The 24609-nt window shown below is 39.9% G+C and overlaps 2 protein-coding genes across 3 annotated transcripts in view; both read left to right on the top strand.

Moving 5' to 3' along the window:
* Nucleotides 1-133: 133 nt before the first annotated feature.
* LOC125377684 lies at nt 134-8592 on the top strand. Its single transcript, XM_048391596.1, has 6 exons — nt 134-210; nt 2556-2641; nt 2937-3161; nt 5992-6058; nt 7311-7514; nt 8553-8592. Exons 2-6 carry the CDS (start codon nt 2593-2595, stop codon nt 8590-8592), a joined length of 585 nt encoding a protein of 194 aa, XP_048247553.1. The 5' UTR covers nt 134-210; nt 2556-2592.
* The window catches only part of LOC124135622 (DNA excision repair protein ERCC-6-like 2), a 33203-nt gene continuing 17144 nt past the window's right edge, over nt 8551-24609 (top strand). Inside the window, exons 1-12 of one of the 2 annotated variants that reach the window (XM_046501038.2) lie at nt 8551-8618; nt 8970-9073; nt 12173-12301; nt 13261-13344; nt 14734-14852; nt 16096-16195; nt 17408-17467; nt 19924-20039; nt 20675-20790; nt 21131-21214; nt 21933-22081; nt 23117-23353. In XM_046501038.2, the coding sequence (XP_046356994.2) occupies nt 8987-9073; nt 12173-12301; nt 13261-13344; nt 14734-14852; nt 16096-16195; nt 17408-17467; nt 19924-20039; nt 20675-20790; nt 21131-21214; nt 21933-22081; nt 23117-23353 (1281 nt within the window). In that variant the 5' untranslated portion in view covers nt 8551-8618; nt 8970-8986. Of the gene's footprint in view, nt 8619-8969; nt 9074-12172; nt 12302-13260; nt 13345-14733; nt 14853-16095; nt 16196-17407; nt 17468-19923; nt 20040-20674; nt 20791-21130; nt 21215-21932; nt 22082-23062; nt 23354-24609 lie in introns of both variants that reach the window. The other variant, XM_046501037.2, reaches the window with a different exon arrangement.

Raw genomic sequence — 24609 nt, 5'->3', positions numbered from 1 at the left:
GTTGACAAACATTGGTCGTTCTAATGAAGTGATCTTGAAAGTTACAGTAATAAAATATATTTTCTAATTTTTCATAGTGTATTTGTCGCGTGATTTTGACAATAGACAATAAATAATCATACCATGTATCAATGAAAAACCCATGCTCCAGCTTGTCAATTTCTGCATGGTTTCGAAAATGGACTTTTACCCGCACGGAAATCAGATAAGGTGATAATGTAAAGTCAAATATAGCAAATCTTAGATGCATGACAGGTCACGCTAGCTCCAGGTTTTCAAAAACCTTATTCAAATGCGATGTCATTCTCAATGAATTCGACCAACATAGTCTGTTACTCTGAGACCAGTCGGCTGTCTGCTATCACTGTATTACACTGTATCAGCTGGCCTCCCCATTATTGCTGTTTCGAAGAAAAACAATCAAATTGGCCTAACCCCAAATCGCCAAAAGCTATTTTAGCCTGTCTTTCCCATCGCAATGGAATTTAAGTTGCAAGTACATGTTGTTATATTACATTCAGCCAAGTTTATATAGTCCATTAGCCTACGTATCCTCGTGCTTATGTTTAGATTTAATGTTTTTAGAAAACCTGTTACCCAAGTTTTTACACCAACACTAAAACAAGGGTATCCAGGAATACAAGAAAACAAGAGTCAACATTATTATGTTTGTTTTGGTGATAGGTATCGGCTAAATGGATCCATATGTTCCTGGAAAAAATGGTGTGAAATTGGTGAAAACACCTCAACTCATCTTGGCAAAAAACATCATAAAGAAACAAGAACTAGATCTATGTATATGAGAGAAACTGAATTTAACCCTGTCATTCAGTAATCAAACATTTATTTAATATCATAAAAACTGAGTAAACTCATACTCCACAGTGGAATCCCAGAACATTTCAGACCGCCTCAGTGGCCTTGTGGTAGAGCGTCCGCCCGGAGAGCGGAAGGCCCGGGGTTCGATCCCCGGCCGCGTCATACCAAAAGACGTTAAAATATGGTACTTGTTGTTACCCTGTCTGGCGCTCGGGATTAAGGGGCTAAAACAAGGACTGGTCGGCTCGGAGTCAGTATACTGTGTCTGAGTGGGGTATTCATGTTAAACTGCGGCATGGTATCTCAGTGGGCTAGCACTATAAATCGGCATCAGTCCGGACTAGTACAAGCAGCCACACACACACACACACACACACACGTGCATGCACGTCGCTATATAAGTGCAATAATCTTGGACGCGACGTTAAACCCCATTCCACCTCACCTCACCAGAACATTTCAACATGCAGGTTATGATAGTAGTTTTCTTCGTCTTTGATAATGGGAAACAGTTATGAAAACAGGGACATATACATCTTATAATATAGTTTTATTAAATACCACTACATGTATGCCACTATTTTTTCACAGTTCTTATTAATTTCTGCAAAAGTCAAAACAGGAAGCTTTTTCATCTTAAAGGGACAGTATAGATTGACAGTTCTGTGTGTTCTTAAATCATGTATGATATGATTTCTGAGTGTGATGTCACATGCCTGATTTGATTTTCAAACTAAAACAATAGAACTCTGCACCGTGAAGGTGACAATGCAAGTGCTGTGCAGAGTAAACTGGCTTCAGTTATGTTTTTTATTAGAGGCAAATTGAAGTGAAAAGCTTGCTTGTTTTCCTTACAGATGAGTTACAAACTTCTAATTTCCTAAAAAACAACGTGCAAGAAATGGTGGTGCCAACTCCTTGTAGATTCTTAAGTAATTGTTTATATTATTTCAGTTGAATCAAGAAGCAATTTGTCCCTTATTTTTCACAATATTCAGTATTATAATGTCTGAATACGTAAACTTTTACAGAGCTCCAGATAAGCTGCGTATCTGCGTAAAATACGCATCAGAAATGCAGAAATATGCAGTAAAACAAAATCCAAGCGTATCAAATACGCAACGAACATTACAGATATGCTACAAATATAAAACTTGTGCGTATCATCAAAATATTGTGAAGTAACCCTGCGTATTCGATTAGCAAATCAGCAACTTATTTTGAAATATAAACGGGCATTCCGTCAACCTTGCCAAACTCCACGATGACAGTTACATCATGATCATTTGCCATCACACTTTCTTGTGGAAGAATCGTGGTATTTTTGAGTCCTGTAAAGCTCTCGAACCCACACGACACCAGTTTGCAGGGACTAGATGAATAGTTTTTTTAAATATTTAACTTAAATACCCACATGTGTAAAAGTAGTGGGTAACAGAAATTTGAATACCCAGATAGAATTACTGATACCCAATGATTTTAAAATGCATGGGTAAAATACCAACATTACCAAAAGCTTATCTGGAACTCTGCTTTTAAGATGGGCAGGCAACAATTGTGGGTCACCTGCCTGACTGTCTTGTTAAGATTTAAGATTATTTCGAACACTGCACTCAGAGCATGCTGAGGTGGGTACCCGGAAGTTTCAAGTATGAAGAGAAAGATACGCACGACGTATAAACCAAACATGATTTTTTTAAAAATGTTTTCCAATCAATGGCTATGTGCTACTGCAGAAGAAGCAACATGGGTTAAACCTTGAGCAGAGTGACGATGCCCCACACCAGTGATGAGGAAGGAGATGATAGAAGTAAGCAGAAAGGTAAATCAATGTCATGATGATTATTATGTTTGTGAGTCCATGTTCATTATAAATGTTACCATGGTTACATGTTGGATCGAAGTCACATTATTCTGTAATAGTATGTTCCAGGTAAAAGAATAAATCTATATCTAAAATAAGTAACAGTCTAGTCTTTGTGTATAAGGAAGAGAATATATGGACGTCAACTTTATTATGAGGGACACAAGGTTTCGGAGTGTATGTTTACTCCTTCATCAGTCTTTGTGTAATTATTACAGATTCACTGATAAAAGTTAAAAACATATTTCAACAGTTTGGGCCCGAGGTGAGAAATGTCTGGCACCATATTCTGGTGATGGGGAGCTATACAGAGCATGCATCAAAGAGATTCACCTTGGAAACAGAAAGGGGGTATTTGCTGTGGTCAAGTTTGATGAGTATGACTCTGAAGAAAATGAAGAAGTCCCTATCTCCAGCCTCCAACCAACCAAGCAGAAGTCTGGATGGAGGAAAAACACTGTGGATTCTGCAGAAAAAGGTGAGCTATGGCACCAGTCTGCGACAAGTCTGAAGCCTGAGTCTAGTAAAATTCTTTTTGGTCGAGTAAGCTCAGCTAATAGTTGTCCATATAATAGCACTGTTGAAAAAGATATTTAGAGCCATGTTCAGGCTAGTAGCCTCAAAATTATTTGGCACAGACTGTGGAACTGAAGATCTTTTGGAAAACTTGAAGCAGTACTGGTTCCAAATAATTTGAAATAATATGAAAGTCAGGCCAATACCCATCACTAGTCTCTGACTAACAGACTTTCTGGCCATGTCCGTCCTGTAGTGTTTAGGTTCTATGTATTCATTATTTGGACAAGACATGTTACTGGACGAAAGACTAGACTAGCACATCAGGGCGATGGACATTAGACACCAGATGACACACTTCCAGTGAATTTAACAATTGAAAATGAGGTACAATACTAGGGCTGGGACGGGTAACTCAGGTACTCGGGTAGGGCGGGTACTAAGTAGGACCCGGGTACCCACAGGACTACCCAGACCCCTGGTTATTCACATGATATATTGTTTAATGACAAAAAGTATCTAAACCTCTATGTTTAAACTATAAGTCACTAATGTTCGCAGTTCTTCATGTCTACTACGCCAAATCCTTCTGACTTTTATATGTTTGAATAAAAATATAACTTCAGTCAAATTCAGTGTATACACCAGATTGTTTCATACAAACACATTTTACCAGAGCTACGGTCGACTTTTTCCAATCTTGACAGTTTGTACCTACCTCTGGGGGACCCGGGTAGGGTCGGGTAATAGAGGGGTGGGTACCCAGGTTGTAAATTTGGACTCGTCCTAGCCCTATACAATACACAAGACTTCTGGTTAATGACACTATACCCCTAACAACTAAACAACTAACATAACACAAACTTCTGCTGAACTCTACATGTCCCTGGTTTTTTACTCACCTGACTGAATGTCAAGTGAACATATTATGGCCTGCTTGTCCAGTGTCTGTCAGGGGGGTCAGCAGCTGTGTCAGCACCTGTAAACATCTATTCCTCAAACAACACATGGACCACATGCTTATTCCCACTGATGATAAAACCTGAAGTTCATCAGTTCATCAGTTCATCAAGAGGTTCCAGTCTTATGTTCAAACTGGTCACCATGGCAGCCATATTAAAAAAAACCCCTTTAATGCCCATAACTTGGCTCTCTTTTAACAAATTGTAAAGAAGTTGGTGCATAACATATATGTCCAGTTTTTGGGGGGTACTCTGAATTTTGACCTTGATTTGCCTTTTACACTTTTGCCATGTTTACCAAGCTCTTAAATTCTCACAAAAGACATTGTTGGCCCCCGTAAAGCTGCTGGACAGGTGAAGCTAAAAATACATGTTCCTTCTAATGATGGCATCATATTTCAGTTTTTCTGTCGCAAACATAATACATATTTCAAAAATTTCACAAAAGATTAAACTTTAACATGTTGACCTCAAACAGCTACAGTTTGAGTTACATTAGGAGAGGTTTTGTCTGTTTGAGTGTGTCAGCTACCCCTTAGCCTGTCGGGGGCACGGATGGTGCAGTCGTCTAAGGCGCTGTGATTCGCTGTGGGTTCGAATCCTGGTTCGATTATGTTTCTAGGTTTCTAGCACCATACCCGTGCTCGTGGGTTTCACCGAAGTGGTAAATGTCTGAGACCTGCATCACTTCGGGCTTTCCTCCCACATTAAGCTGACACGCCGTGATATAACTGGAATACTGTTAAGCGCGGCGTTAAACCCAACTCACTCACTCACTCACTCACTCACTCACTCACTCACTCACTCACTCACTCACTCACTCACTCACTCACTCACTCACTCACTCACTCACTCACTCACTCACTCACTCACTCACTCACTCACTCACTCACTCACTCACTCACTCACTCACTCACTCACTCACTCACTCACTCACTCACTCACTCACTCACTCACTCACTCACTCACTCACTCACTCACTCACTCACTCACTCACTCACTCACTCACTCACTCACTCACTCACTCACTCACTCACTCACTCACTCACTCACCCACCCACCCACCCACCCACCCACCCACCCACCCACCCACCCACCCACCCACCCACCCACCCACCCACCCACCCACCCCACCCACCCACCCACCCACCCACCCACCCACCCACCCACTCACTCACTCACTCACTCACTCAAACCCCAAACATCCACTGCTGTGATTGTCTAGCAGGGCAAGGGACCTTGGTTGTAAATATCTTCTTTTCTGATAACTGCTTGCCTGATGCAGCTGAAATTTTGCATGTATGATACTTCTTACGAAGACATTTTAGTTAGTTAAAATCATTATGAAAAGTTTTTGGTAAAACATTTTAAAGTATAATACAGTAAACTATGGTTATATTGACCTTGAACCGCAAATTTTAGTTTGTTATAACTGTATTTCATTATAAGCGATTTGACCATCTGACGTTTTGGATTGCATCATGTGACTTGATAAATAACAAAAGTGTGCATTGTATAAGTAAGTGTTTAATCATTTCATAAATGACATAAAAATATATAACATAAGTAAATACATTATATAAATGTATTATTGATACAGTTTCATTGACATACAGAGATATGAGTCACTTGCATTGAACATTGAATTATTGTTAAATTGTTTGATAGGCATTACTTAGAAGTTGACGGATGACGAGGTAGACACAATTTTATGGATAACAACTTCTTTAATACTGTATAAAGCGACGTTTCGGTATAGATCCTTATACCGTTGTCAAGCAAGGTGTCAGTACTTGTCAACACATCGCTGAGATACCACCTTCTTTACAGATGAGGATGCTCTTGAGAAGAGTATGTTTAAACCACTGTCTGGCAACGAGGAATATTTACGACTTGAGTGAGTATTTATGCATATTATCATTTCAATGACAATAAAACTCAAATCATCTTGCATTCATAGTGACTTCCTGAACCTAGCAGGCTAGCAAGCAAGCTGTTTTTATGTTTTTGCAATAAAAGGACAATGACCATCTTCCTGAGGCAAGGGAGTTAACTAACTGTAAAAGTCCAGTTTCCACCCTTGCAGAACTAGGCTGGAATTTCTGGGCTCGATCGTAGCGCTACCAATGGCTGTTACAAGCTGTATCCCTTCTAAGTCCCTCCTACTGACCAATCAGATTCTGCCTCTTACATCACTTGCATCAAACAAAATGGCGGCGCCCAGTCAAGAGTCTTGACTCTTGACTCTAGACGATCTGATCAATAATCAAAATCTATATTATGATAAAACAGGGGTTACTTCACGATTTGCATCACAACACATGAGTGGCTTGATTAAAAACATGAAAAGATTTCAAACATATCTGTTGACGCCGAGTTGCCGGTAAACATCTGCAAATCCTGCTATCAAATGAAATCTGCACACCAGTTGATGAACCGGATGTTGATTTCGAGTCCATAATTTCAGCCTAGTTTTGCAAGGGTGGAAACTGGACTTTAATAGCCAGTTAACTCCCTTGCCTCGTGCAATGTCATTAAAATCAGATCTTAGTTCTCGCTACCGCTAAACAAAGATCTGAGGACATCCCATTACGGGTCTCTTCAGACCAACCTTGCGCGAACGTTGACCGACCAATGGAATGACCAATCAGAAGGTAGCTTTCTCGTGCTTTACGGAACAAATTTCAAATTGGCAATTTCGCTTCAAAACATATTTTGACAAATTCTCGATTAAAAATTTGAAACCTGAACAAAAAAACATTCTGGAATGGCTAATAGATGGTCTAGATTGTAAGGATTCACTCGTTAAACCCGTAACTATCGTTCGGAATACCCCAAAATTTTCGAGATTGCATGATTAGAAATCACATTCATAATCTGGTAAGCGACGCACTGATTGGTCGGATGAAAGGTCGTTTTGACGTGACCCCTAATGGGATGTCTTCAGATCTTTGTTTAGCGGTAGCGAGAACTTAGATCTGATTTTAATGAGATTGTAACTCGGGAAGATGGACAGTCCCTTTTATATGTCTCAAATGACCATAGTTATCTAATTTCTGTTAAATCTGATTATTCCACAGATAATGTATCTGTACTTTGAAAATAATGTAAGTATGTCTGTCTCCTTAAGTCACCTGTTTCTATTCTAGGGGAAAATTCCACACGATGGACAGTGACAGTGATGAGGACCGGCAGTCCCATGCACCTAAAACAAAGGGTAAAGTTTCAGAATGGATGATGAGCCTGTCGAGTGCAAGGGGCTCAAAGACAAAGTCTCATGGCAAGACGAGAGCCGTTGTAGCCATCGGAGGAAGGAAGAAAGATAAAAGTACAACCAAGCATCAAAATGCTGGGTAGGAATAGCTGAATGAAAAATACTTTCATGTTAATATGGTTAAAATGGCTTAATATTGAGTTTAAACAATACAAAGTAAAAGTATGTAAAATAATGTAAAATTTTGGTCCTAGCATATTTTCAACTGTCCAAATTATAAAACACTAATTACTGAATTAAATAACATTAAACACACACCTTTAGAAGTAAGGAAATGACAAACATTCAGTTGTGTTTAAGTGATACTTATTGCAGCTCTACATACTTTAGTATATTTATACTGGTCCCATGGACAGACAAGTTCTGAAAATCCGATGTTTTCTCAAGAGGATCGCAAGATCATATTTAAACATAATAAAAATTTGTTTTCAAAATGTCAATATATTTTTTCAAGAGAGCAACCCCTCATGGATAAAATGTAACCAATTTTCCCTTCTTTTTTTTGACAGTTCGTATTTTTGTAATGACTTCCCTATTGTAGCTTTATGTTCATGATATGTTTCTGCCAACACTCTAGAAGGCTTCGATATTATAAGATACAGCTTTCCCTGGTCTTATGAAACAATTCTGCTTTATTTACATATATAAATTTTGAAGATATTAATCTATAAACATGACATAAGTGTCTGCCGCTCCAAGGAGGAGGGGGCATGGGTGGCCCAGTCGTCTAAGGTGCCACGATTCACTGTGTAGAGTTGCGTCCCTTGGGCACGCCACAAACCTATGATTGTGGGTTCGAATCCCGGTTCACCCCGATTATGTTTCTAGGTTTGTCAGCACCATACCCGTGGTCGTGGGTTTCACCGAAGTGGTAAACGTCTGAGACCTGCAGTACTTCGGGCTTTCCTCCTACATTAAGCTGACACGCCGTGATATAACTGGAATACTGTTTAAAGCGGCGTTAAACCCAACTCACTCACTCGCTCACTCCCAAGGAGGAAGAAGGTCTGGTGTTTTGAGAACTCATACTTCATTACGTTTAATCACTTATTGGTTCTACTCCTGAACAAACATACCAGCATTTTGAAACTCAAAAAGTCCATATGTTTCAGACCAGATGTCAGGTGTGTAGAGAAGAGAAACAGGACAACAACTAGCACGCGAGACGAGGATGCATTCTCAGGTGAGGCTGAATATATTTTGACATTTGGATCTGCCTGTACCAATTTTGAAATAAAAATTGAGCTTTGTGGCATGTTGTCATTCCATCACAGGGTTTCAGATAACTTTTTTAGCCATTGAGTATTTTCTTACATGCTATCATTACATTTGATAGTGATTTGTGCAACGACAACAAAACAAGTGGTATGATAAAATACAAATTTATTAATATTATGATAGTTTTGTTTGGTTATTCAATATATTTTTACTCAATAGGGTCCATTCCATTGGTGATTTATGTTGCAATGAGTTGACATGTTTTGGGAATGATTCTGTATATATCATACAAGTACTTTGGTTTTATTTTCACCAGGGTTTACTGAGGATGATATGGAGAAGCCTAAATTTTCCTTTACGCAGTCGGCTAGTAAAGTACCATTCCTGTTGTCTGAGCATGGGGAGGCACCAGCTGTCCAGGTGAGTCACAGTGAGTCCAGGTGAGTCACTGCATACAGGTGAGTCACTCAGTCCAGGTGAGTCACTGCATACAGGTGAGACACTGTGAGTCCAGGTGAGTCTGTGTCCATGTGAGTTACTGTGAGTCCAGGTGAATAAGTAAGCCACTGTAAACAGGTGAGTCACTGTGAGTAAAGTGCCATTCCTGTTGTCTGAGCAGGGAAAGACACCAGCTGTCCAGGTGAGTCACTGTGCCAAGGTGAGGTCAAGTGTCTAGGTGAGTCCAGGTGAGTCACTGCATACAGGTGAGTCACTGTCCAGGTGGGTCACTGTCCAGGTGAATCCAGGTGGGTCACTGTGTCCAGGTAAGTTCATGTGAGTCACTGTTTCCAGGTGAGTCACTGAGTCCAGGTGAGTCTGTGTCCATGTGAGTCAGTTTGAGTATAGGTGAATAAGTAAGTTACTGTATCGAGGTGAGTCACTGTGAGTCAATATTAGTTAGTCACTGTGTCCAGGTGAGTCACTGTGTCCTCCTTACAATATCATGACCCTCACTCATTAGGGCCCAGGGTAGATGGGGGCCTAAGTACCGGTACCTTGTTGGTCATAGAGGACTAGGCCTGTGGAATAGCCAGGTGATTCAAACTTTGGCCTCAATAGGCTTGGCACACACTGGAATTCCATCTCCATATGTGTTGAATGTGGGCCATTACTTGGTGTCCCTCCCGTGATGTAGCTAAAATTATTCTAAAACTCAATCCAGGGGTTTATTTGGCCTGCTCAGAGCCCAATATTCAGCTTCACAGAGCTACAGATAAGCTGCGTATTTTCGTAAAATACCCCCCGAAACTATTCAAAACCCAATTACTTTCAATTAACTTGTGTACAGAAACGCATGCATTAAATGGAAAACTGTTTGAAAATTGTTTGAAAACAGCATGCATAAATACCCAATGCGGAGCTAATTTCAGAAACACATTTACAAGCTAATTTACTTTCCGAGTCAAGCCTATATTTAGAACCGTTATATTACATCTAAAACATTATTTCATATTTTTTTTAAATCACATTTTTTGGAAAAACCCAATAGAGTGATGAATAGATGAATGAAAAAAATTGGTTACCCAATGAAAAATGTGATACCCAATTAAAATAGAAACCGTCGAGTAAAAACTCAATTGCACAAAAAGTTATCTGGAGCTCTGGCTTCAAGCCTGCAGCAAATATCAGTAAGTATTTCCAAATTGAAATTATAAATTTTCCAATTTATGTTAAATAGTAATGTAATAAGAAATGTTATGGCCTTGTACAGGTGACATGTATCATTGCACAATTTGAGCAAAATAAGATTTTTTTTCCCATGTTGCCTGCCAAGAGCACTGACCGTAGTTTGGAATCCTGGGCTGATCCCATTCATGACCAACTCGTGTTATTCCGGGACAAGCCGAATAGCGACTCGTGCCCCTCTCATGGCCATTTTTGCGACCGGGTTCCATCTTAGTGCAAACGGGTATACCTAAAACATTTGTCAACTCGTTGCGTAATGGTTCACATATTATTTCCCCATGTATTATATATATTTCAGAAGCAATTTAAAGCACATTGGAACGTGCGGAATTATACAGTATGATTGAACACATTTAACTGTGTCTTGGGTATATTTTTAGATGCAAGACATGTAAAATCTAAAATTATTTCTGAGGGATTCTTTGACGAAGAACTTGAAATCATACACGCATTCTGATTGGTTTGTCGTATTTTCGCACATAACATTCATCGATAGAGGGACGAGTCTTCTTGCAGGTTACGGAAAGGGGCAAATCCCTGCAGTCAGGAGGACTAGTTATCACATCAGCTGACAACAGTGGCTGTTGAATGTGGATGAGATTTATCTTGACAGTCATATATATACTCTCAGCCTTTATCAAATGTAACTATTTAAGGTGTAATGTAGTTTTTTTGTAAACAGAATTTAGATCAAATTTTAGCTTAAACTTTAATCTGATAATTCAGCACATATAGTCATTGCTTCGGTACAAGTGTGGCTGAGCATTGTTATCGATCGTGTCTACATCTTGACACTTTCTCAGTGTTGATATGTATTTTTGTCACAAAACATAAGTTAAAAATAATGGATTATGAATATTACTAAAGGTTCGTAGTTTAGGGCTCGCTATCAATGTAGATCATAGAGTTCAATAATTGAACTAAATTTTGATTAAATGTTGATTAATTTCGGAGATGTAACTTTGAATAAACATACAAAGAAGTCTGAAAGAAATCAACTTATTTCATGCAGCATTTAGTGGCGACACATTTATTCATGGATTACTTTGTGGACATTTAATATATAACAAAAACAGTTGCTTTCCGTCTTCGGTAATGGACATGATTGACAATAACAACTTTGTTTCAGTATACTTAATCTTCATTTCGTCACAATAGTTTATCTAGGATATTATTGATGACACAATTTTCATATCGATAATCGTTAATTTTTCTTCCCATCAACGATAATTGTGATTATCGATCTTATTAGCCAGCCCAAGTGTATTCATATTTCTTCCAATTAATATTTAATCATCGTACAGGGAACAGGCTGTTGATTTATTCAGTGTCATGTCTGTCTGTTGCTCTCTGTATACTGGTTTCACTGCAAAATATTTTCAAAGAATGTTATTTTACATATGGTACTTGCGTTGACTCAGCTAGCTGTGTAGTGTGTCATGGGTAGATTCTTCAGATTAGATCAAGGCAAGTATCATCAATGTGATGCAACACAAACACTACTATGAGGGACGGTGAGGTAGCCTAGTGGTTAAAGCATTCACACGTTGCGTAGAAGGCCTGGGTTCGATTCCCCTCATAGGAAAATCGTGTGAAGCCCATTTCTTGTGTCCCCGCCATGATTTTGCTGAAATATTGCCAAAAGTGGCATAAAACCATACTCACTCAATGCATACTTATTCCTGTGTGAAATGATAAGTAAAACAGATATTACAGTTGTAAAAACGTCTTTAATGAAACAAGATATTTCTCTCCAATATGAAACAGACCCTGTGCTAAATAAAAAAGTCCTGGTATAAAATGGAATGTAATATTTTCAATAAATAATTGTAGGTGCCGGCAACCATCAACCAGTATCTGCGAGACTACCAGCGGGTAGGCATCAAGTTCCTGTACTCGCATTACAGAGAGGGTCGAGGTGCTATTCTCGGGGACGACATGGGACTCGGCAAAACTGTGCAGGTACTTCACCTGTTGTCATAGAAACGTTCTACAGAGATGTCAACCTTTATGATTTGGGCAGAATCATTTTGATGAGCACCAAATTCCACAAAATGGAAAAGTGATATGTGAAATGATAAAGTGAAATGCATTACGAAATAAAAAGAACGAAATATTGCCAGTAGTTTTGACTGGATTTTGACATTTTGTAAAGATGGAGCTGCTTCTGGTTATTCAATCAAAATATTTTCAAAAGAGGTTGGTTTAGGGCATTCCTCCTCCACCTTTATGCCTGATAGTATGGCCTTTATAATCAGCCAATAGCCCATTTTATACAGTACAGTAGAACATGGATATAATGAACACGGATATAGCGAACAAACGGATACAACGAACTGTTAAAAAATCCCCGATTTATCTCCTATATAATATCATATAAACTTTACGTATATAACGAACTCTCTACAGCGAACTAAGGGATACAGCGAACTGATATCTGATCACCGACAAGCCCATCTATCACTAATTAGTGACGTGTATAGCGAACTGAGAAATCTCACTCAGTGTCAAGTGTCACTGACAATTGGCTGTATGCAATCAGCGGCGAAGCAAAAGCAAAATCACAGACTACACATCTCGTATGTAAATCGAAAATGATAAATATGTTTACATTTTGTACATGTATTTGATAACAATCTTCAGAAAATGTTATGAATTTAATGTTATTCAATGCTGCAATTACATGTGTTGTGTTTTGTTTTATCCAAGATGGCGGACGTTTCTGAGCGAAAACGTGTATAACGAACAACGGATATCACGAACTGATTTCTCTGGTCCCTTGTAGTTCTTTATATCCATGTTCTACTGTACTTGCATTGATGCAGCTAACAATTAAGTGTGTCATGGGTAGATTCTTCAGAATAGATGAAGACAAACGCCTTTCTTATTTTGCGTCTATGAGTGTGCCTGTGTGTGTGAAGGTGATTGGCCTGCTGGCTGCCTTGCTGCACAAGCAGGGAAACAGGGTGGACGTCATGAGACTGAAGCCCAAGTTCATCAGAGAGGTAAGCTTTGTACACTAGAACAACATATGTGGTAACCATGGTAACTGGTACAACCATAACAATATATACTACTCAAAAGAAGGTAGGCACTGGTCATTTTTTATGGGCAGGGGGGAGGGGATTGGTCTTCGGACTATCATATGCTGCTGACAACTTCCCATTATTTTTGGTAACATTTTTCATGACCCCCAAAACATGTAACATTGTAACATTTATTCATGAGTCCCGCTCTAATCAATATTTAATATATAGGTTTGAAAAAATAGGACTGTCAGGGTTTTTAATTGTGAAAGACTCGGGTGTTCTGTAACTTCTTTTGAGTTGCATACTTTGTCACAAAACAACATGAATCTCAAAATTCTCTAGGGTCGCAGTACAATGGAATTGCAGTGGTATGGTTGTGATATGACATGCAATACATGAAAAGTTTCCATATGTCTCATGACACAAAATGTCATGGCAGAAATTATTGTATTTAGTGTTAGGACAATATACCAACTGTGCAATCCGATACATATCACGATACTTTGCTCCCGATCCAACGTGTATCGCGTTACTTGCATGTGCTCTTATCTTTGGTGCTTTTTGATAGACAAGATAGATGAAAATATTTATGTTTTTACTACTCATTTTCACTAGTAATATGTGTTTGGTGTAACATGTATTAAAGAATATGTTTAAGGTTAGAATTTATACTTTTTACTCAGAGTGCAATTGTGATCGATGCTTGTATCGAGAAGTGAAAAAAGGGTGATCCACCGATGCATCTGCGTATTGCCCCACTACAGTGAGTGAGTGAGTTGGGTTTAACGCCGCTTTTAACAGTATTCCAGTTATATCGCGGCGTGCCAGCTTAATGTGGGAGGAAAGCCCGAAGTGATGCAGGTCTCAGACGTTTACCACTTCGGTGAAACCCACAAGTACGGGTATGGTGCTGACAAACCTAGAAACATAATCGGGGCGAACCGGGATTCGAACCCACAATCATAGGTTTCTGGCGTGCCCAAGGGACGCAACTCTGCACAGCAAATTGCGGCGCCTAGACGACTGGGCCACCCGTGCCCCCTTGCCCCACTACAAATTGCTTTGCATCACTATACTGTTTGACTAACTTTTTACAGTGTTTTGAACACAATGACACCTGATTTGAACACAATGACACCTGATTTGAACACAGTGGCACCTGAAATACAACATGTACATTGTACAAGTAGTAGTGGCTTTGATAATGATATCCATCAATTGAATTGTTTTAGGTGAAGAGAACAGAATATATTTTTTTCTGTGCCCATTTGTTGGCTGCTTGAAAGAGTAATATAAGTCCACTGGTTCACACATTACAATGATACACTTGATCTTCTGTATGTGGGAATCATTTTGTGACGACAGTTGTCAGATTCCTCGGACTTCGCTGATATAGACTACAAACCCTTCCTCATCATCGGCCCTGGCAGCGTCTTGTACAACTGGCTGGACGAACTGGACACATGGGGATACTTCACAGCAAGGTCAGTCAAGGGTTATCTCCCCTTAATTTATGTACAGCCAAGCTCCTCACAGTGATAGCCCTTTCGCAGAGTTCTCCATACCATCGCTGCACCAGTCAAAGCTCCCCACTCTGACAGGCAGCCACAACCATGCATGGAGTTGAGCTCAAACAAGTGACGACAGTAGTGACGATGAATACTCTTCCCCCAGCTTAATTATTTTCTTTGAATGTCAGTTTGAATTTCTATTTCATTTCAACTGTCATGTCATTAGTATTGTGAGAATGTAAGGGTGAAGTTGGTTGCTTTTCTGGTAGTCTGCAATCTCGAACCATTCTGATTATACAAACAAAACATTAATTCATCGAGGAAATAGAAAGCCAGTCATAAATCTTTTCAAAATTCACTCTAGCAGCAATTAGAATTGGTCTTCAGCATCGAGTGGGCAGTCTTGGTGACCTTGGTTGATACATATGATTGTATCCCAATTACGTAGATTGATGCTAATGATGTCAATCACTGGATCGACTGGTCCGAACTCGATTATTTACAGATTGCCATCATATAGCTGGGATATTGCTGACTGTGGTTTTAAACAACAAATATACAACATTAAATCAGTTTTTATTTTATTTTAAAGTGCCTGTTGTTTAAAAAACCCTGTGAGGACAATCGGTCAGAATAGGTTGCCAGTACTGCGCACTTGTGGAAATAGTAAAGAAGCTGTGGGTGGTCAAGCTTTGAGACTTTGCCGATTCCATATGATTGTACCCTATAGTGCTCATGCTATCAGTCACTGGTTTGACAGGTCCAGACTTGATTATATCTCTATCTTCCTTGATACGACTAGAATGTAGCTCATTGGCGCATTCAGCAACATTAAGCTCATTCAACTCACGTTTCGTAAGGGACCAGTTATGTGACAGGTGTAGATGGGTCAGAGGTCTACGACTCACTAGCTAAAATTATTAGCTCTCCCCTAATGCTTGTCATATGACCCTCCCCCTTATGCCTTGTACATTTTTTTCACGAACCTTCTCGAAAAGACAAAATGCAAAAAAATGTGTCCATTTTTTTGTGAACCTCCCCAAATATGTGTATTATTTTTAATGACCCTCCCCTTGAGACTCATATTTTTGGGTGACCCAGCCACACCCTATATTAAATGACTGGTCCCTACCAGCACCCAGACATCCTGATGAAGAACGTTGATATAGTCATCCATTCAAACTTGTTTTTCGATATACGTAATTTTTATCTCCAGAAAGTTTCATGGTTCAGACAAGAAGTCATGTTTGGCAGAAGTGAAGAAAGGAAAACTGGAGGTTGTCGTGACAACGTTTGAGACGTTCAGAGACAATATGGTCAGTTCAGGCGTGAAAGCAGATTATGAATTAGTTCCATTGTTCACTGGTCATTAGGGTTTGCTGACAAAAAATATTGCAAGCCATCATCATAAGTTACTAGCCCTACTTATTTTGTGTTAACCAGAATGTATTTTATATGTTTTTGGGGCCAAACAACAGCGAAGCTGATTGGCTGATTTGTACTGTACGTTTGTTTGAAGTTTGGGGTGGTTCTTAGACTTTCACATGCATCTTTCATAACACATGCACATGTATGTCAGTCATAATCAATGTACGGAAGAACCCAGTTTACTGCTTCATGTGGGTTTCCCATAAACTTCAAATGAAAACAAAATGATAACAGACTTTGATATTGAATGACGCCTTAATTGACATGATGAGTCGTAGAAATATAAATGTATTCACTACTGCTTTTCAACTAGACAGTCGGCCAGCTTTATGGAAATGTTATCAGCCCAATTTAAGTCACTGGCATTTGACTAGCAGGCAGGTTACTATTTCGATGAAAAATGTTTGAACTCACTGGTTTTTTTTTTCGTTCTTCCAAGTCTGTTGACGAACATTACTTCTAAGTAGGCTAATAAGATGGGAGGTAACCATAGTAACCCATTAATTTGTCATTAAAAAATAAGAACATATAATATTTACTGTACAATACTATATTTTAGAGTGTAAATAATGAATAAAAACAGGCCTCTTATGTATGTTCTACATTCATGATGACTATTATGCAGAATCTTCAAGGGACATTACATGTATCAAGTGTGTCGTACATGTTATTTCTTGAAACAGGAACAACGAATAAGGAAGGCGTTTGCTTTGTTAACATTAATGTATAGTGTTTCATCAAGGCTCCAGACAATATTTGAGCCATTGTCAGTCATATTGGGTATTGACAGTTTTTTGGGGTACTCAACATACTTTTACTCCCTTGGGTTCAGTCTAGAGATATAGCACTGTTGTGCATTATTCACTGCAGTTGAGTTCATGTATATGTGATGCCCTCATTCAGTAAATACATATCTGTAAAGACATCAGGGCCCACTTGCACAAAGCGATCTTAGCGCTAAGACTATCGTAAGCCTATGTTGAAGTATGGGAGTTACGATCATCTTACATGTGTCTTTTTACGCAAGTATTGGGTTATGGTGAGTTATATTGCGTATTTTACACAAGTGCAGCTGATGTGGAGATCTGTTCATGTTGTAGGAGGAGCTGAACTGTGTTGACTGGGAAGCGGTGATAGTGGACGAGGTGCACAGAATCAAGGTGGGTGAAAGGGGCAGGGGTGCCACCAGTAACTGTTACGTGCACCAGCTGGATGGGGAGGAAAGCCCGAACCTATGGGGATCGTTTTCTATTTTAGGCTTAAAATAAAACAATGAGTTCTCAGGCAATGGCTTCTGAAAAAGTAGTGCAGGTGGTCGGTGTTTTTGCTTGTTTGGGTTATTCATACTAATTTGTAACCAAATAAGCAGTTGTGTAAGCAAATATAAACTGTTGTGTACAATCAACTTGAGAAAGGGCCTCCCTACATAAATGTTTTCCTTGATGAGTATAATACTGAAATACAGTATTTGACTGCGGTTGAGCTTGGAATATTTATACTGGGAGTACTGGAATATTTATGGATTTTTTTACAAATTGAAATAAAAACGAAACTTGCGGCAAACTTTATGATGATGTGGCCGGTGCCTGAGAACCAAGACTATTATTTTTTTAGCCTTAATGAAACTCACTAGAACGAGTATCAGGCAGATCAAGGAGGTTGAAAAAAAAGTAGGTGCACACTACCCAAGTCATGACAGATGTGTGTGTGGTTGGATCAAAGCAAGGGTCATCATCTGTTTGTATCTGGGATTTGAACCTTCAGTAACCAGATTTGTTATGAGGGTTCACTGTGTTCGAACCCCTCGCTCTTTTAAAAATAATGTGTGTACCCCAGTGACATGAAGCCAGGTCAGAATGAGATGGTTTGAAAATGTAATCATCATGACCAAATGGCGTGGAGTCGTTGCTCATTCTTTCAACCTCTAGTTTGCCCTGTCTAGGGCTGGGACAAGTCCAAATTTACTACCCAGGTACCCACCCCCCTATTACCCAACCCTACCCGGGTACCCACTGTAGGCCTCAGGAGATGTCTCTAAATGTCCGCTTGGGCACATTTTTAGGATAGCCCTGGCAAAACGTATTTAGATACATGTATTAAACAATCTGGACATTCATACACTGAAGTTGAATTATATCTGAGTTATATCTTTATTCAACCATATAAAAAATCAGAAGGTATGGGTGCATAGTCAGAAAGAAATGCCAACATTAGTGACTTGTAGTGTAACCATAGAGTTCTAGATAATTTTTGCCATTAAACAATATATAATGTGACTAACCACTGATCTGGGTAGTCCTGTGGGTACCCGGGTCCTACTCAGTACCCACCCGACCCGGGTAGCCGAGTTACCTGTCCCAGCTCAAGCCTTGTCCCTGCTCTATTTATAGCTGCTTGCATGATATTACTTGAATCTAGCACAGAATAACACACACTGATTAACTGACCAAGAAACAATTCAGGGGATCATTCTGAATCCAAATCACAAGTTTGTGGCTAGTTGTGGAAGAAAAGTATATTGTGATCCACATATTACGATGTTCCATTCTATCTTCTGTATGTTAGTCTGTGGTTTCAGTCAATAGTCCAAAACCTAAGTCTAGAAAATTATGTGCATTCCAGTGAAATCGGCTAATAAAACTCATGAAAACACTAAAATGTATGTGATGCTTACCTCATCAAGAATTCAAAGAGAAAACGATTTGCTTGCGGTGCTGCTTTCAAGGTCAAGGTTGTTGCCTTTGCTGAAAGTTCAAATCACTCTGCTGCTGCACATGGGTTTACGATAAGCAAGTCCATGGTGCGGAGTTGGAGAAGACTCTGACTCGGTGTTCGGTGGATTCACTAAGGCTGATTTATGATTGTTCGTTATGAAAATGAAAAAAAATGTATAAAATATATGATATTGTTTTTGTTAGTTGTTTATGGCTGCAATATTCCAGCAGCCTATATGTAATTCACTCTGGAAGAGACAGTTGTGTGATTTGTATGAATTAGTTTATGGTCAGTGTGTGCGTGTGCATGAATAGATTACTTGTAACTTGAAATATGTTCTTATGTTATTGGGGCGGTCGGGTAGCCTAGTGGTTAAAGCGTTCGCTCGTCACGCCGAAGACCCGGGTTTGATTCCCGACATGGGTACAATGTGTGAAGCCCATTTCCGGTGTCCCCCCACCGTGATATTGCTGGAATATTGCTAAAAGCGGCGTAAAACCATACTCACTCACTCTTATGTTATTACTTCATGAATGAACTTTATTTTACTAGCACCAACAAAATGGCGCTGTTTACTAGAGTTACAAACTTAACAAAGCATTGTTTTCTTTGCAAATGTAAGGTTGTGTGTGCGCTGGTGATCGCTTTATAGGCGGGGTATATGATTTAGCATCAATTATGAATGGGTGTACAGGTGTCTGCCTTATAAGTGGGATCATTCTATAGTCGACGATATACGGTATAAACAAGTTCGGGTAAGTGGACTCAAAGTTTTTGGCCAGAGTGTATATGGGAATCTTTTTATTTGTTTTTTTTTTGATACATTGGACATCCTAACCTTGTTCCGATTGAAATGACTGTTAGAAAAGGTGGTTTCATGTGTTTGATGTTGACACTGCAGGGTCTTAAGGCACAGACAACTCAAGCCCTACGTTGTCTGCACACCAAGAAGCGCTATGGTCTCACTGGAACTGCATTACAGAACAACATGACAGAACTCTGGTCTATCCTGGACTGGTAAGGACTGTTAGATGACCAGGGATGCAGGTGAACCTGAAACTTTACTACAGTACCTGGGGATTCCACAGTAGAATTGGTCCCAAGCAGGGAGGGGGCACAGGTGGCCCAGTCGTCTAGGCGCCACAATTTGCTGTGCAGAGTTGCGTCCCTTGGGCATGCCAGAAACCTATGATTGTGGGTTCGAATCCTGGTTCGCCCCTATTATGTTTCTAGGTTTGTCAGCACCATACCCGTGCTTGTGGGTTTCACCGAAGTGGTAAACGTCTGAGACCTGCATCACTTCCGGCTTTCCTCCCACATTAAGCTGACATGCCGTGATATAACTGGAATACTGTTAAAAGCGGTGTTAAAACAAACTCACTCACTCACTCACTCACTCCAGAGTAGAATTGGTCCTAAGCAGGGTATACGAGTTGTTAGAGACAACTGAATGGACCAGGTGTTCAGACTCTATGACTTGGTTGATGGTGTGTCGACCCTGACGCCAAGAATGGTTTCTTTTTTCGTGATATACCGAGGGTACATTGTATTTTATCACTTAGATCACTTTATTTAGATCTCAACATTCTGCCATGGAGGTAAGATAAGCTATTATGTCGAATAACTGGTTGGTGTGTGTATCCATGTTCCAGGGCCCAGCCAGATGTGATGGGAAGACTGTACGAGTTTGAGACAGAGTTTGTCCAGGTCATAGAACGAGGCCAGGGATATGACGCATCAAAGAGGGAGCTAGCCCTGGCCAGAAAAAGTGATAATTTTGTTAATATATTACATCACCGCAGACCAAAATAAATTAATAAAAGAATAAAAAATAATTCTTTACAATCTTTCAATGTAGCAACGAAACAACTTATTGCCATCAATTACTCACCCAAATGAATTTTTTTTAAATATTCCATCAGCCAACTAAAAAAACATTTCTTGTCAAATTCTTTTAATTATGTTATTTTCCCCCTGCCAAGTAGATTCACCCACTAACTTGTGATCAACACCCTCAGCCTCATCTGGATAAACCCAATGTTTGAAACAAATCCTAAAAACTGTATTGCATTACAAACAGTTATCTGAAACACTCTTGGTGGTTTCAGAAAAAGAGGAATTCTCTAACAAGCGGACAGGCATGATGATCAGAAGAACAAAGAAGATTATTGCTGACCAGCTGCCAGAGAAAGGTAAGTTGCTGAAACGTTTGCCGACCCTAGCAAAAATGTGAAAAAAATGAATATACATTGCAAAAACAAATTTTGTATTTTTGAATTTTTAATTCATTTTTATTTTGTGACTATTCCCATTAGCCACTATGGCCTTGTTTAGAGTCAAATGCTAATAAAGAGTTTCACCCTGAGTTTCAAAACACTCATTGCTAATTATGTCACTCACTCACTCACTCACTCACTCACTCACTCACTCACTCACTCACTCACTCACCCACTCACCCACCCACCCACCCACCCACTCAATCACTCAACCACTCACTCAACTACTCAACCACTCACTCACTCACTCACTCACCCACTCAATTACTCAACCACTCACTCAACTACTCAACCACTCACACAACCACTCACTCACTCACTCAACCACTCACTCAACCACTCACTCAACCACTCACTCAACCACTCAACCACCCACCCACTTACCTATTGCTTTCTGACTTTTGCTTACTCTTCATAGACATAAGAGGGGCGGTCGGGTAGCATAGTGCTTAAATCATTCGCTCGTCACACCGAAGACCTGGGTTTGATTTCTGACATGGGTACAATGGGTAAAGCCTATTTCTGGTGCCCTCCGCCATGATATTGCTGGAATATTGCTAAAAGCGGCGTAAAACCATACTCACTCACTCACTCACAGACGCAAGTGTTTTCATTCTCTTCTCTACACAATCAGACGACAACGTGGTGTTCTGTAAGTTGACGCCGCTCCAGGAAAGTGTGTACAGAGCTGTGCTGGGTCATCCTGACATGAGCCTCGTTATGAGAATGCACGACCCCTGTGACTGTGAGAGCACAAGAACAAGAAGCAAATGCTGCTACAAGGTAATGTCAGCTGTGAAGCACTGATACAGTATTGCATTCTTCTCAGCTCATTATGTGCAAAGACTCTGATGGGATCAACATGATCAAATAGGAGATAAAGGTTATGTGTTTTCAAATTGGAGGGTTTAATTGTGTATTTGGTGCCCAGAAATTTCATTTTGAACTTCCAGAGGTAAACATTTAGGTGATTTCCATAGCACTGTCTTGCACTCTCACATCAAATGCTTGTCGTAAGATGTAAGAGGCAACTAATGGGATTGGGTGGTCAGGCTTGCTGACGTAGTTGATGCGTGTCGATCCCAATGACGTAGATTGATGCTCATAATGTCAATCACTGGATTGTCTTGTCCTGACTTGATTATTTACAGACCGCCGTCATATAGCTGGAATATTGCTGAGTGGGGAGTTTAACAACAAACAAACAAACATATCAAATACCTAATAACACCAGCAAATGTGCAGGATTTTATGTTTATCTACATTGTAAATACAAAATATTAGGAAGGTCTGTGGTTTACTCCCCCCGGCCGTGTCATACCAAGAGACGTTAAAAGATGGTACTTGGTTTTACCCTGCCTGGCTCTCTGCATTAAGGAATTAAAACAAGGACTGGTTAGCTCGGAGTCAGTATACTGTGTGTGAGTGGGGTATCCATGTTAATCTGTGGCATGGTATCTCAGTGGGCTAGCACTATAAAACCAGCATTAGTCTGCCCTAGGATGTCACTACATAAGTGAAACAATCTTAAAAATTGTTACACCCCATTTCACCTCACCACTACTCACCGCACCTCACCTCTTGACATGTTCAGTAGATTCAAGTATTTGTATTTGGACTATTATTAACTGAGCTTACGAGACCAAATAAAACTATTCTAGACCAAGGCCTCATTTCACAAAGTGATCGTAGCGCTACGATCCCATACTACATTATAGACTTATGGCAGTTGTAACGTTACGGTTGCTTTATGAAAGATTTCAGGGTGAACAGATACTGGTGTTCTGGGAAATCAGAAACAGAACCTTTGTGTTGAAGGTCTCCCCCGAAGGTCACAGCATCGCAAGCATCATGTTCTCCTTCATGCACCTGCTTCTGAAGACAGCCAATCACGTGGCTCTGCTCACGCCTCACGCCAACTCCAGCCCACAGCAGCTGAAGAGAACGAGGGAGGTGTGCAAGGTTGCATTCAAGGACCACCCCCAGTTCCTGGAGCAGACGCGGGAAGCATCCTTCCGGACACTATCCGATCCTAAGTACTGTGGAAAGATGAAGGTTTGTTGAGCGAACATTTCTAGTCATGGAAACTTAAAACTTGAGAACAGGAACTAAATCACAGGAATATAGGATTATGAGAACAACCAACAAGCTAAGAGGAACATTGGATTATCTGTTCTGGGCAATTGAATGGTTAATGAACTGGTCCCCCTGTGTGTATGCACCGCAACCTTAGCTCTAATAGTTTTAACCAACCAGTGTCAGCCAAAAAAGTGGAACAAATCTGTATCATATCCTTGTTTCTGACTATAAGTCCGCTATTTGTATTCATAGGATAAGGGGGCAATGAATGCTATGTTTTGTATCATCCAGTCCCAGGCTGCACGCTATTTGTATTCATAGGATAAGAGGCCAATGAATGCTATGTTTTGTATCATCCAGTCCCAGGCTGCACACTATTTGTATTCGTAGGATAAGGGGGCAATGAATGCTATGTTTCGTATCATCCAGTCCCAGGCTGCGCGCTATTTGTATTCATAGGATAAGCAGCCAATGAATGCTATGTTTTGTATCATCCAGTCCCAGGCTGTGTGCTATTTGTATTCATAAGATAAGAGGCCAATGAATGCTATGTTTTGTATCATCCAGTCCCAGGCTGCGCGCTATTTGTATTCATAGGATAAGCAGCCAATGAATGCTATGTTTTGTATCATCCAGTCCCAGGCTGCGCGCTATTTGTATTCATAGGATAAGAGGCCAATGAATGCTATGTTTTGTATCATCCAGTCCCAGGCTGCGCGCTATTTGTATTCATAGGTTAAGGGGGCAATGAATGCTATGTTTTGTATCATCCAGTCCGCTCATTTAGGTAGACAGGAACCTAGTCTAAATAGTTAAACCCCCACAAAGGAAATTATGAAAATCATGGGCTGTCAACCCTGAATTCAACCTTAACTGTAGTCAGCTTATTGTTCAGATGACGTATGGGTGTAATATTGTGACATCGTTGACAATAGATGATGGCATATTGTATTGGTATCAACAATGAAGCAGTGTCATGTCATATCACTTGAACTGACCAATCGGCATTGAGAATTCATTTTCTTCTTAAAATGACAATAGACAATGAGTAGTATTTAGAAAAATGTACCCCAAACTCAGAACTACAGATTATCCGTCTGCCCTCACAGGACTTTCAATGCACAATCTCATTAAAATCAGATCTTAGTTCTTGCTATCGCTAAACAAAGATCTGAGGACATCCCATTACGGGTCACGTCAGAACAACCTTTCATCGGACCAATCAGAGCGTC

This window comes from Haliotis rufescens, unplaced genomic scaffold (assembly GCF_023055435.1).
Source record: "Haliotis rufescens isolate VD_foot unplaced genomic scaffold, xgHalRufe1.0.p SCAF_92, whole genome shotgun sequence".
In the NCBI taxonomy this organism is placed as follows: Eukaryota; Metazoa; Mollusca; class Gastropoda; order Lepetellida; family Haliotidae; genus Haliotis; species Haliotis rufescens.
This window is presented reverse-complemented; position numbering and strand designations above follow the sequence as displayed.